This window comes from Mugil cephalus, chromosome 11 (genome assembly GCF_022458985.1).
Source record: "Mugil cephalus isolate CIBA_MC_2020 chromosome 11, CIBA_Mcephalus_1.1, whole genome shotgun sequence".
NCBI classification, from domain to species: domain Eukaryota; kingdom Metazoa; phylum Chordata; class Actinopteri; order Mugiliformes; family Mugilidae; genus Mugil; species Mugil cephalus.
In genome coordinates this window covers 24,062,609-24,075,303 of record NC_061780.1, presented here as the reverse complement: position 1 = coordinate 24,075,303, position 12,695 = coordinate 24,062,609, and the positions used below count along the sequence as shown (strand labels likewise).

Below are 12,695 nucleotides of genomic sequence, written 5' to 3'. Positions count from 1 at the left end.
CTGTGGGTACATGTGCTGCAAGACTGACAATACAACAATGAATTACATTTGGTCATTGTCTGTTTTTAATATGTTAAGAAGATGTTTTGCACTTTGTCTGTGTTCATTGAAAACCTTTAGAATTGTGGTAGGTTTCATCTTAAACATAAACGTACTAAGAACGAGTTAGAAAATATCAAAAACAAGTTGTAACAGCTCATTAGGATAATTTAGGAATGAAACACAAAACCTAAAGAAAAGACTGTATTAAGGCATGAAGTCAGTGGTATTATTTCTACATGGAATGATGCAAAAAAAATTAATTAATTTTATTCTGAAAGTCTAATTTATGTTGTACAGTGTTGTACAGTATTTTATTTTGCTTTTAAGTGTTTTTTCTTGTATCACTGAGAAAAGAGACCGGAGTCAAATTCTCTGTACGCGCACACATACTTGTCCAATAAAACTGATTCTGAAAAATATTTATACAATCACATTGCTACTGTTCTCTGCGGCCGACTCATCATGGGACAGTATATAATCTTCAAGTCTGTGTGTCTGACTTCGTGCCAGTGTCTTTCTGTCTGTCACTTTTTTTTTTTTTTATCCATTCGGGTGCTCTGCCTCTGCAAAGACAGGGACTGTCTGGATTGGCGGAGAGCTAAATTGCTCTGTGTGAGCTCGGTCACGGCTCAGCTCTCCTTGAGATAATGAAATGACAATTAATGGGAAAGCTGTTGCCGGTCGCTCATTTGTTCGCTCGCGAGTAGTGCGGCACAAAAAGAACTGCAGCCATGGACAAACTCTGGAAAGAACTCGGCAGTTGTTGTTTCTTTTTTTTCTTTTTATACATTAAAGCTGCTGATGTGATGTTGAAATCTGTTAATGTAGCGAAATTACAAGCTGAGCTCCCAACTTCATAATACTTTAAATGATTCACACGGTTTCCAAATTGTGCTCAAAATCTTATAAATACACGTTCTGTAGTGCAAAAAAATTATAACAATAATAAAAGGGACAGGTAGAGAGTTTGGATGCAGCTGTAAAGATAGGTAACCCATGTGTAAAAAAAAAAAAAAAAAAGTATATCCTTTATTAACCCAGTGACACCTTTGTCAATACATTATTTACCATAGCCAGGGGCCTACACAGCACAGAGCTCTGGCCCATTGAGATAGTCCCTGACAGAATGGCAGAGAACACACATATTTCCTTGAAAAGAAAGAGGGAAAGCAGACCCTTGGGCATCTCATAAAATGTCCCTCCGATATATGCTGTGAATGAAATTCCAGCTGCCACGAAAACCAAAACCACACAGCAAACAAACAAACAAACAAACAAACAAACACTTCTATTTAATTTCTGACTGCAGTTATTGTCCATTAATGCATTCTTTTCTCTCAGTCAATACACTTGCAGGATAAAATTAAAGCTTATAACCATTATAACCATTATCGTCATAGAAGTAATGCTATGAGTAGTGCTCATGGAGTAGAAGTTTTATGTGTGGTTTTGTGTATTTATAAGACTCCAGGCCAGCATTTTATGTTTCCTCTCTCCAAACACAATTAATTTAACTGAAGGAAAAAGCTAGTAAAGTATGACATGAAATTGCATCATCTCTGTTATTGTGCTAGTGGGGGACGTGATGAAGCTGTGTAATCTAGTTAGCAAAGTCCCCGTTTGCATGGCTGATCACGCTAAGCTTTTTGTGAGTGCATAACAATGCGAAGGGCTCAGTGAAGTACAAAAGATTCAAATAAAAACAGAGGGAATGTAAAGCAAGGAGGAGCACACTGCAGTGTGGGGAATGTGCTCTGGTTACCTGGTACTGGTTGGCCTTGGCGAGCTCCTGATTGGCTGATTCCACGTTAGACGATGTGGTCTGGATGTAATCTTCAATGCTATCTGAGGAAACAAAGAGCACAACGGGTCACTTTTAGCACAACGGTATAGACCAGGGCTGTCCATACCTAAACATGTAATGGAACATGGACCACCCATGGAATGTGACTGTATTGTACTACTTAACATTAGGTGTGGCTACTGTCTTCGATGATGCAGCTTCATCATAACAATGCAGATTTTTGTCACAGGTGACCAAATCTGACAGAACCATAAACAGTTTATACTATGGACAAACCCATTGTGATGTCACCCATTGGTATCTGAACCTTGAAAATGAAGCCCAACGTAGACAGAGCCCTCGGCCACCATGTTGGGTGAGTTTTACCACACTCAGATGCTCCAAATATGGACATAGGGGGCGTATTGGGGCAGAGGTAAAACAGAATGGTCATTGGGACCCAACCCACCCACCCAACAAAATATTAAACCTTAAGAAAAATTAAACAAATGGTTAAGAAAAAAAAAGAAACTATTGAGACCAGAATCTTTTTTGTACCAGGCTGTAAACACATTTAATAATGCTGTAAAGTTGGACTTTTTAACATGTAGGCCTATTGGGATTTGCTCCGTTTTGGAGCCTCAAGTGGCGATTCCATGAACTGCAGTTTTTTGTACTGGTACATCAGCTTCATCGTTCAGACCCAGAAGTTGCCACCGGATACAGATGGAACTGGAACAGCTCCTAAAACATGAAGCCAAAGCAGGTAGAGCTCCCCCTGGTGTCTGGCTGCATTATAGGTCATAACCTCCAACCCCTCCATGTTAGTGGATGGGACTTGGGCCAAACTGACGTACGCATCAAAAATGTTTTCCAAGTATGGTTTCTGTCTTTTTAGGTAGTTAACATAATGCATATTTAAATCATTTGATGCTATACAAACAGGATATGACATCAGGACGACTACAGGCAGCCCCAATCAACGTGACAGTAGGAAATAAACGAACGAAGAAATAAATACGGTGCATAATGTAACTTTTCTGTTTCCAAAGATAATGAGTGTAGAACATGTTAGATACAGTTGGAAAAATAATATTTTCTCACAGAACATGAGGGGAAGTGTGTCTGTCTGATAAGCAATGAAACGGTTCCTGTGAAGAGAGTATAAAGTATGACGACACTATGAAACCAACACTGGTTTCCAACAGGATGAAACAAACAAAGAAAAGTTAAGCAAATGTCAGTTATAAATACCATTTTTTTTTAAAAAAAAAATCCATCTACACCATCCCATCTTCCAACACGCTGCTGTGGAGTGTTGATCATGAGCTGTCTGTTCTCAGCATATGTTCGGGTCAAGAATACAGACTCCATTGTTGCAAAGCGTTGCTTTCTACTGTTTTATTAACGATCAAGTCGTGCAACCACCTACTCCGCACACACACACAGTGCACATGAACACTCTGTGTTACTATTACTACAACATGGGCTCCTATAGGCCAGTCAATACACAGAAGTTAATGGGATGAGACGGAACATATTTAATGAAGTGGATGGTTTAAAATATTTGGTATCGCCCCATTATTACCCACATATATTTACAGCTGGCCAATAAAAGTGAGAGTGCTATTGATTGTTTGGTGTGGCGAGAATGAAAATGCTTCAGTCGGTTCAGAGATGTGAGCAGCGGCTTGTGTTTAAGGCTCTGATGGTCTCGGGTAATTACTGCATCACTTCAGCTTGTGGGAGAATTAACTTTTGGACTTAACAAGAGGAGAAGGTTGGGTGAATGAATTGTGCTGATTGCTGACTAAATGCTCTTTCTTCTTTGGCTGAATTAGAGACTGTGAGAGAATACATGCTCAGACTCAACAGCTAAAGCAGTAAAGTTAATTTTTTTTCCCTCCCCCCAAATGATTTTCTTTCCCATGACTGAGTAATATTGTGCTTTAAGGTGGTAACCTAACACCTAATACAACATTTTGGGAAGGAAATTACACAGAGCTCACAAGTAAGATGGGCCATCTTTCCAAGAAGTATTTTTAAATCGAATTTAACATAAGATTTTCAACATCTTTTGTTTGTTTCTTTGAGTGGACAAATGCATAATGATTAGCGTGACACAAAATTTAGAAAATCCAGCAACAGCGAAGCATTTGTGAGGTTGTAAATGCTGTGTCAGAAAATGGTTTTACATAAAAATGGCAGAAAAAAAAGAAACGCATCCCAAAAGACAAGCAAAAAAACGTTCTTTTAATGGCCATTTCAGGCTGCCTCAAATCATGGACTGTTTAAAATATGGACGACACGTCTCAACTTCCTCCCATCTGTCAAACTGATGCTAGCATTCCAGGGATACAGGCGGTGCCATCTTGTGAGTTTGGAGCCAGAGTCTGAGCGGTACTGTCCGAGAGTGGAGCCACGTTATTGATGACCCGCCTACACTTCCTCTAGACTCACTGGCATTTGATTAATACTGCGCTCTGCTACCAGAACATCCAAGAGTTACAAAGAAATGTTGGATTTTACACTGTGGTTATTTTATTTTTTTTCCAACTCTCACTTCACTGAGTGGTTGTCACTAACAACTGTCAGTCATCATGATTTCACATCCTGTTACTATCACGTCAAATGACTAAAACAAAACATCACAAGCATTATATTAACTACTTAAAGTGACTGAAACCTGGGGCGGAGCTAAAGCAGAATGGACCATAAAGAAATATAATAATAATTTGATGTGTGCTTCAGGGTTTTAGTTTGAACCATTCACTAACATGGAGGAGGTGGAGGTGGACCTATACTACAGCCAGCCACCAGGGGGAGCTCTACATGCTTTGACTTCAGAGTCGCATATTAAAGAGAGTCTAGCCAACTAGGGAATGGACTGTCTGAGCTATCCCGCTATGCCTATTCATTCTTAGCCGAAATGCAAAGGTCTCGCTAGCATGGCTTAGTAGTAACATAACATACCAGTAGCTAATTCACATTTCATTCATTAACTGCGCTTGACAAATCGAGCTGACTACCTGGCTAGTGTGCAATTCAGGACTTCACCGCTTCAGCAGAAGTCGGTGATAAAAGGTTTGGGAGCAAATCAACTGGAGGATTTAATGATTTCTCAAGAGGGAAAAGATAAAACTAGGTCATTCAACCAGGAGTGGTTTAAAAGGCGCTTGTGAGTCTAATTTATGTACTGTGTACTTTTTGTATTGATATTTCTGGATTGCATAGTAAGATTTTCCTGCATGGCCCCACCAGAATTTCCTAGCCAAAATCGCCACTGATCCTAGTACAAACTAGCAAACTATACCTGATTTTAACATTCATGACAACTGTACAGGTGGTAAGTCACCCATTTAAATTACATCAAGGGGTGAAGTTATGCAGAATTTGGGTTGGTTGATTTAACAAGTGATAAAAACCTCAGTTAGTTATGAGTTATTTAATTTGCATTTGTAGACAATATAACACAATGAATGGTGCATAACCATAGGCTGATTTTATTTAATTTATTTTAGTTAAAGTCACATTCCTCTTATATTGTTCAGGTTCATATTGCACATACAGTATCATACGACCAGGTATACACATTATGCCATACAACCCTTAAATACGTATTATCCTTTCTAACTTCTATTCACTTCGCCTTTATATATCACACATTTATGTCTGAGTATAATCAGTGCATAATAAACTGCCTCTCCACTGCCAATACCAAGGTTAAAGCTGCACTTCTGCTGTTTCTCACATCTGGTGAGGTGTATTTCATTAGCTTTGTGTCCGTACAATACAGCTGAAGCTATCTAAGGCTACATCAGTAATATATCATATTATCCAATAGAAACGGGGCCCCGACTTGTTCAGTCTCACAGTAATCACAGAATCAACCTCTTTTGTGCGGTGTGCCAGAGTTTGCGTCTGCTTGCTGAAGCAACCTTGTTGATTGTGTGTCTCAACTCATGGGTTTCAATATCGTGAGTCCTTCGCTTGCGTGAATAGGCCATAAAAGCATTAATCTGTCCTTCTTCAGCCCATTCTTTTTTGTTGTATTACCTGCTGCTTTTTTTTCTACATTCGCCTCCACAGCAGCACACTCACATATTCATATCTGCTGCTACACCAAGAAACTCTTGTTCATAAAAGGCCAAAGGCAATTTCAGTGCATCTCCTTTTAATGGGAAGAGGTCCATAATTGCCTGGCTCTGTAATGATCAGATTGGACTTCTGCTGTGGTATAATGCCAGCGTCTTCAACAGAGACCTCTTCTGGGTCTCTGCTCGCCCATTTAGATGGAAGCACACTGTGTTCCTCTACCGTCCATGTCCAAAATCTTGGCCATGCAAATGACAATCTCTGAGCAGTGTGTCTAATTATACTATATCGAAAACATTTTAGGATCTATAAACTGAAGAAACATGATGGAAGAAAGTGTTTTACTTTGTGTTTGCAAAGGAGTGACGGAAAGAATGCATCGAAGTAAAGTCGTAGCATATACTGTAAGCTCTGTTGAAATAGTCCGACCAAGGTGTGACTGTTAGGGATTGTACAGAGGAGTCGACTAGTCGGTCTGTTGACTCCACTGTTGTGCCATGGTGCTTTAAGCATTGTGTGCATCGTGGAGCCCTGTGGGTTGTTGCAGAAAAACTAGCAGCGGTTCATCAAATGTGTGGAAATACTTCACTAAAGACATGCCCCACTTGAAATATAACAAAATAACTACTGAAATGCACACTCATCAGAAAAGGCTAACGCTAGCAGAGGAACAGTCCAAATCCTCTGGACAGGAGTTAGTTATTATTTGATAAAGTCATTAGACCTTTAGCTGCAGTACAATTCCCTTCCTCTTTAACCCAGCTACACTATCCCAGGGGTCTTCAACATTGTTCAGCCCAAGGACCCTAAAATGATGAAGAGATGAAGTAGGAACCCCCTACTGACTATATGTGTTCTACATTAAACTGGGCCTAGTGCTATCTATAAATATACATTATTATTTTCATTTTGCATAGGGGGCTAGCTGCACTGTTAGCTTCTCTTCTTGTAATACTGCAGCGTGCACCTGGGATTTCACCTGTGCACTGAATAGGCTCTCGGGGAATTGCAGGGAACCTGACAGAGTCAGCGTGTAATATGTGGCCTTGTCATTATCTCAACAGCGGCAGGGGCGGGGCCTACTACAGTGTGCTGCAGGAGGCTTAGATTGACAGGTCTAGTGTGGTGCTCTATGTGAAATAGTGCACTATTGAGGCAGCTCCTGTATAGTTGAAAGATAACATCTTCTGCTTCCATTTATCCCTTTACTAAAATACGTTGGATTCATGCTACGTGTATTTAAAGAAATTTCAATTTGTGGGGGAACATCCAACCTCCTCCTCCAACAGTAACTCCGCGGACAACCTAGGGGTTGTGGACCCCCTGTTGATGACCTATGCACCATCCCATCTTCCAACACGCTGTGGAGTGCTGTTAAATGCTATTGATGGTGCTGAGATGCAGCCTGTTTTTATACAGGCTATACATATACTGGGGCGGCAAAAACAGGTATCCCTTTCTCGTACGCTTGGAATAAGCTGTCTGAGTCTGAGTCAGCCTGACTCTAAAGGGTATTTAAAGGGCATCTACATTAGCCTGATTGAAGACAGCAGACAAAAGGACACTCTGTAACAAAAAGACTGCAATTAGCACAAGTTATTGCTCCCTATTCCGTCTAGAAAAACTCACCACACACATACACTGGTTTGCATGGACGATTCGCACCTAACGGCTCTTCACATACACATTTTGTCAATTAACATGAACGTCGTAACCGCAGTTGCTAACTTAGTTGCTTTGATAACCTTAAGCTTAAGTATCCTTCTGCAGGTTATCATAAGGGAGCACTCACAGCCTGCATTACTGTGTTTCAAGCTTCTGAAGTGAACCCAAATTAACATTTTTTGCAAATACACAAAACACAAGCAAACTAACACAACGGTGCTGCAAATACACTGGAAAACATTACAGAATTAAGATGTATGAAAGTTTTTCTTATCTTTAGCTCCAATAGTCATAATACATTTTTGATAAGTTTTCAAAAATCAAACTTAAAGTAATCCATTGACTGTACATTGTGTGAGATTTATCTGTGTGGTCAATGTTCAATTAACTCTTTCTAGAAAAAGAGAAATGCAATCGGGAGGAGGAGCGATATTACATGAATACTGGGGAACTAGAGCTACATTATTATTATTATTATTTTTATTAATTAGACAGAACTATTACTATAAAATGACGTTTGAAACAAGAGGATTAAACCATGACATTACAATGCACTCAATAATTTCGGCACCACAGTGGAATCTGTCTGATGTTTAGGTAAACTTTAAACTTGATGGTATGAAATCTAATTACAAACAAGTTAAAAGCGTTAGTCCTGAATATTGTATAGTTCATGGGTCTGAAGCGTTTTTAAAAATACATTATTATTATCATTTTGTTTCACTCAATACTAAGCTAATAAGAATCAGAGTCACTTTATTAATCCGAGAGGGAAATTACTTTTTTTTTTGCAAACGTGTGCAACAGCAGGACGGCTGTGCAGCTGTTATATATAGAAAGTAGAAATTAATTGACAGATTCAATATTTGAAACAGGAAACAATCATTACTTATAATTTGGCTTTTTGAGGTTTTCTCCAAGTTGTTTCTTAAGAAATAAGGTAAACTTTTGTGACTGAGTTTTACTGATTTGAAATGTTTTACAGAGCACTCACCAGTATCACCAGCACGTATAGAAACGTTTCCAGTGAGCCGGGTTGAGACACACTTGATATTGAAAGCTTTCTGGCTTTTGGAGTTGTTGGAGTTTATCCATCACGTTTCCGTGTTTACTGTTGTTGTGAGTATTTGCCGGTGTTCATTTCAATTTGATTAACTTCAGTTTTGTTTATATAACAGAGTAGATGCAAAAAAAAACGATGAGTCAGTGGAGGGGAGAGGAGGAGAAGATTACAGCAAAAGGAACGACATGATACATAGGTCTGATTAAGCATCAGCAAGAGATAAACAAGAGCAGAAGATATAGCGGAAGGACGCTACAAGAGAGATTGATAATGAATAAAAAGAATGGGTAGAGCTAGCGTGCAGATTATTCAGAGTACATTTAGTGGAGTGTGCGGTTGTGAGTATTCATTAAGCTCATGATGACGTTCTTTCTTTGCTTACGTTTTATCTGTTTGTATGCATCTTGTAGAGTTTGCAGTGCGTTCAGTTCCCTCCGCCACTGTAAAGTGAGGTCTGGGGATTCTTATTTGAAGTAATATTTCGATTAAATTAACCTGAAATTGCCCAAATCAAAGATGAATGCATCCTACCACCGCGTATTAACTTCCTGATTCATCCTCCTCTTCCTCCTCCTGCAACTAAGCACCGCCGTTATCTGAAAACCTACGTTCTCTTCGGTGCGTCCTGTTCCTCCTTGAACATACTTTTTTTATTTTATTTTTTCATTTTGCATTTAATACAGAACAACAGGAACAGAACAGGAAGGTATTTGTTTACCCTCCTTTTGTTTTGAGGTTTGTGTTTGGGCTCAAGATCCTACGGTTGTGTGAAACCTTTAAGGTCACAAATCTCAAAGTAATTCACTGCAGATTGCTTGTGTATGTCCTTCACCCTAAATGGTTTAGAGACATGGATATCTGCTGGTTGGAGAGATTTGATGGTCACTATTCATTCACTTGTTCATCTCTAATCATTTTATGGGAGGTTTATGCTTCTGCATCAATGAGACCTTAACGCCGCAGCCTCCCCTGATATGTAACTGTGTGTCATGACGAAGCAGACCAGAACTGGTAGTAACATGTTTCGTCTTTAGTATTTCCGACTGACTCTTGATCTCTGCAATTTTCAAACTGACTGGACCACGACAAGGAAAGGTCAACCGAGGAGGTTCGGAGATGCAAACATTTGTACGACTCGTCTTTGGTGAAATTTTGAAGACGCAGACGCAAAGAAAAAGATACAGCGGCGACTAGAGTTACAGAGCCACACTGACGAGGGCACAAGTACAAATGTCTCGCATCGACATCGGCTACGTGTGTAGGTTAGAAAAATACTGACCCCAACCCTGGGGGAAAAGTAGCTTGTACACAAACATACAGAGACATCAACATAACATAACACAATGGCAACATCAACATAAGTAATAGCAGCAGTAAGAGCAAATGCAAATAGAGACTGGTAATATATATAAGACGGTATTAACATGCACATCAGTGCAAAAAAAAGGTGAAAAGGTCATTTTTGCATTTTTACAAGGGAACACTTAAACAGTGACTCTGCCCCACAGTACTTTAAAACAGCCTTTAGTGACTAAAACCTACTCACAATATATTTTTTACATTTTTTTACATTGTTGTATTTCTTCTCTTGCTCTTTATCATAATCAGGAAAAAAGATTTTTTAATGTTAATTTTAATGTTTCTTTAATGTTATGTGTTGCTCTTTGCCCTCATGATTCCCCTCGGGGATGAATAATGTTTTTTTTCTGATTCTGATTATAACAGCTAATGGGGATCCAAATAAGCTAAACTATTTTGTTGGCTCATTTGTTTTACTGTGGTAAGATACGCCGATCAGCCACAACATTAAAACCATTAACAGGAGAAGTGAATGACACTGACCACCTTGTGACGATCCACACCTAACAGGTGTATAAAGGGCACAGTAGAGAACTCATCGCATATTTTCATCCACATACTCGGAGTAGATCAGGTTTAATTGCATCCAGGTTGCTTGTATTTGTTCTGTTATTTCGCATCATGACTTGGATCCAGTGTGTTTCGCCACCAGCCATCACTGTTTGTTCTGTATTTACGTGGAACACACCAAAGGCTCAGAAGCTATTTAGCTAACCTGCAAATGAACCGATTCTTCTCCAGCCTCACAACACACAGCTAAAGCCTCAGATTGGAAAGGTATCTGATCTTTTCAGACCTTCCACTTCAGTTCAAAGCTGATCTACACCTCCATCAGAACATTATGGCTGTTTGACATTAAGTCAGAACCGATTCTCCAGTGACGGCGCGTTCATGATCCAGCTGTTAAGCCTCTGTATCCGTGTGCTTCAAGTTTCATTATTATCTTCTTTTTTTTTCTTGTTTTTGCCAAGTCTACATCACTGCAGGGAGCGGAGATCTGTTTACAGATATCTGGGCGTCTAAATTGATTTTCACTAACAAGCGAGTGTTTGTGTAAACCCACAACACTTTGCTTCCCATCAGCGGATCTGTCAGCCTGGCAGCGAGGTGGAGCTTAAAAAGTTTGTTCTTCCCAACAAAACCAAATATCACATTATTAATGGAGAGCACCGCATTGAAACACGCCCGCGAACGACACACCGGCTCACACAGGCTCTTACCTATGGCGTCTCCTTGCTCGTGGACCATGCTGGCCAGATCCTTCATGATTTGACTGACATCCAGCATGTCTCTCTGCAGAGAAAACACAGTATGTGCTCATGTTAGATAGAAGCACTTTATTAATCCACTACTTACACGTGATCATCTTAGCAGAGTATTTAATGATGTGTCCACATATGGGAAACTTCCCCAGGTGCCCCCCGATTGACTGGTAATTGGTCAAAGAGCTGATGTATGTACTGAATATCTGTGAAGGTTCTCAGTCATCCAGGTTATGGGACATGCAAAGGCGTCTGGGACTCATAGAGACAAGTCTATGATATATATGTCCAGTTGCCTTTCTTACAGCAGTTTTTGGATATATTTTCTAGAGCCTACATTTCACATGATGCACTCTGAGGAAAACTACTGAAAATATAAGAAAAATGGTTTGAAAATGAAGGAGATATTATTTAGAAGATCTTGGCAAGTCATTGGCAGATCATTATAAGACTAATAAATATACACTACCGGTAAAAAGTTTTAGAACAGCATCAGTATCCTCTGGACTTCATCCTACAGCAAGATAATGACCCCAGACTTTAGTCCAGGCTCTACCAGAACTACCTCAGGATAAAAACTTGATGGAAAGCTTAAAAACAGGGAGTGGACCATGGCCCAGTCTCTAGACTTTAACCCCATGGAGCTGGTTGGACAGAAGAGTGAAAGCAAAGCTCCCTACAAAATACATTTTGGGTCATATATTGAGTTTTTAACTTTAGTTGTTAATTTGGTCTATGCTTTCAGAGATTTTCAGAGTAAAATAAGACATTAAACTGCATGCATTTCAATAAAAAAAAACTTATCAGCAGCAGTTTTTATATTACAGTAAGTACTGGCATCGCTCTGTACTGTATTTTGTCTATGGACTAAAGTTCTGCACTCTAAAACCTTTAAGCATTAACATAAGTAAAACCAAGAAGTGAAATCTCAATAACAAGTTACAATAGACTATTAGGATGATTTAAGAAGGAGACACTTAAAGTGAGTCAAATTTTCCAACAGTAAAACTTCCTAGTAGGAAGAATTATCTTGGAAGACAAAATATAAAACCCCAAAAAACAAAGAGGCGTATTTCATATTGAGTTGAGATTGAGTTTTATTGCAGTTTTTGCAGTGCAACTCCAATTCAAATAGTTCAGCCAAATATTCACACATGTTCCGCTTGAGCCAGCTGATATAACTGGAGCTTGAGCCCAGTCTGCTGTCCTCCTCCTGTCTTCTCTCTAAATCCACATCACCAGATTCTCAGATACATTTAGAGCAAATTTCATTCATGCAGAACACACACCCAGCACACACTGGGTAAACACTGAAGAAAAAAATGAATTTTACTAAATCATTTTTTTTTCTTTTGTCTTCCAATTCTTCTTCTTCAAAGCTTCAAGTCTTTTGTTCCTAAATGGTTCTTCGTAAGGTTAATGTTTA

General features: G+C 39.3%; 1 protein-coding gene across 1 annotated transcript in view; it reads right to left on the bottom strand.

The window, feature by feature from the left end:
* tsnare1 (T-SNARE Domain Containing 1) overlaps positions 1 to 12,695 on the bottom strand; it is a 147,640-nt gene that overhangs the window by 41,163 nt on the left and 93,782 nt on the right. Inside the window, exons 9-10 of the mRNA XM_047597643.1 lie at positions 11,228 to 11,300; positions 1,805 to 1,887 (exon numbers count right to left, since the gene is read on the bottom strand). Coding sequence (XP_047453599.1) covers positions 1,805 to 1,887; positions 11,228 to 11,300 — 156 coding nt within the window. The remainder of the gene's footprint in view (positions 1 to 1,804; positions 1,888 to 11,227; positions 11,301 to 12,695) is intronic.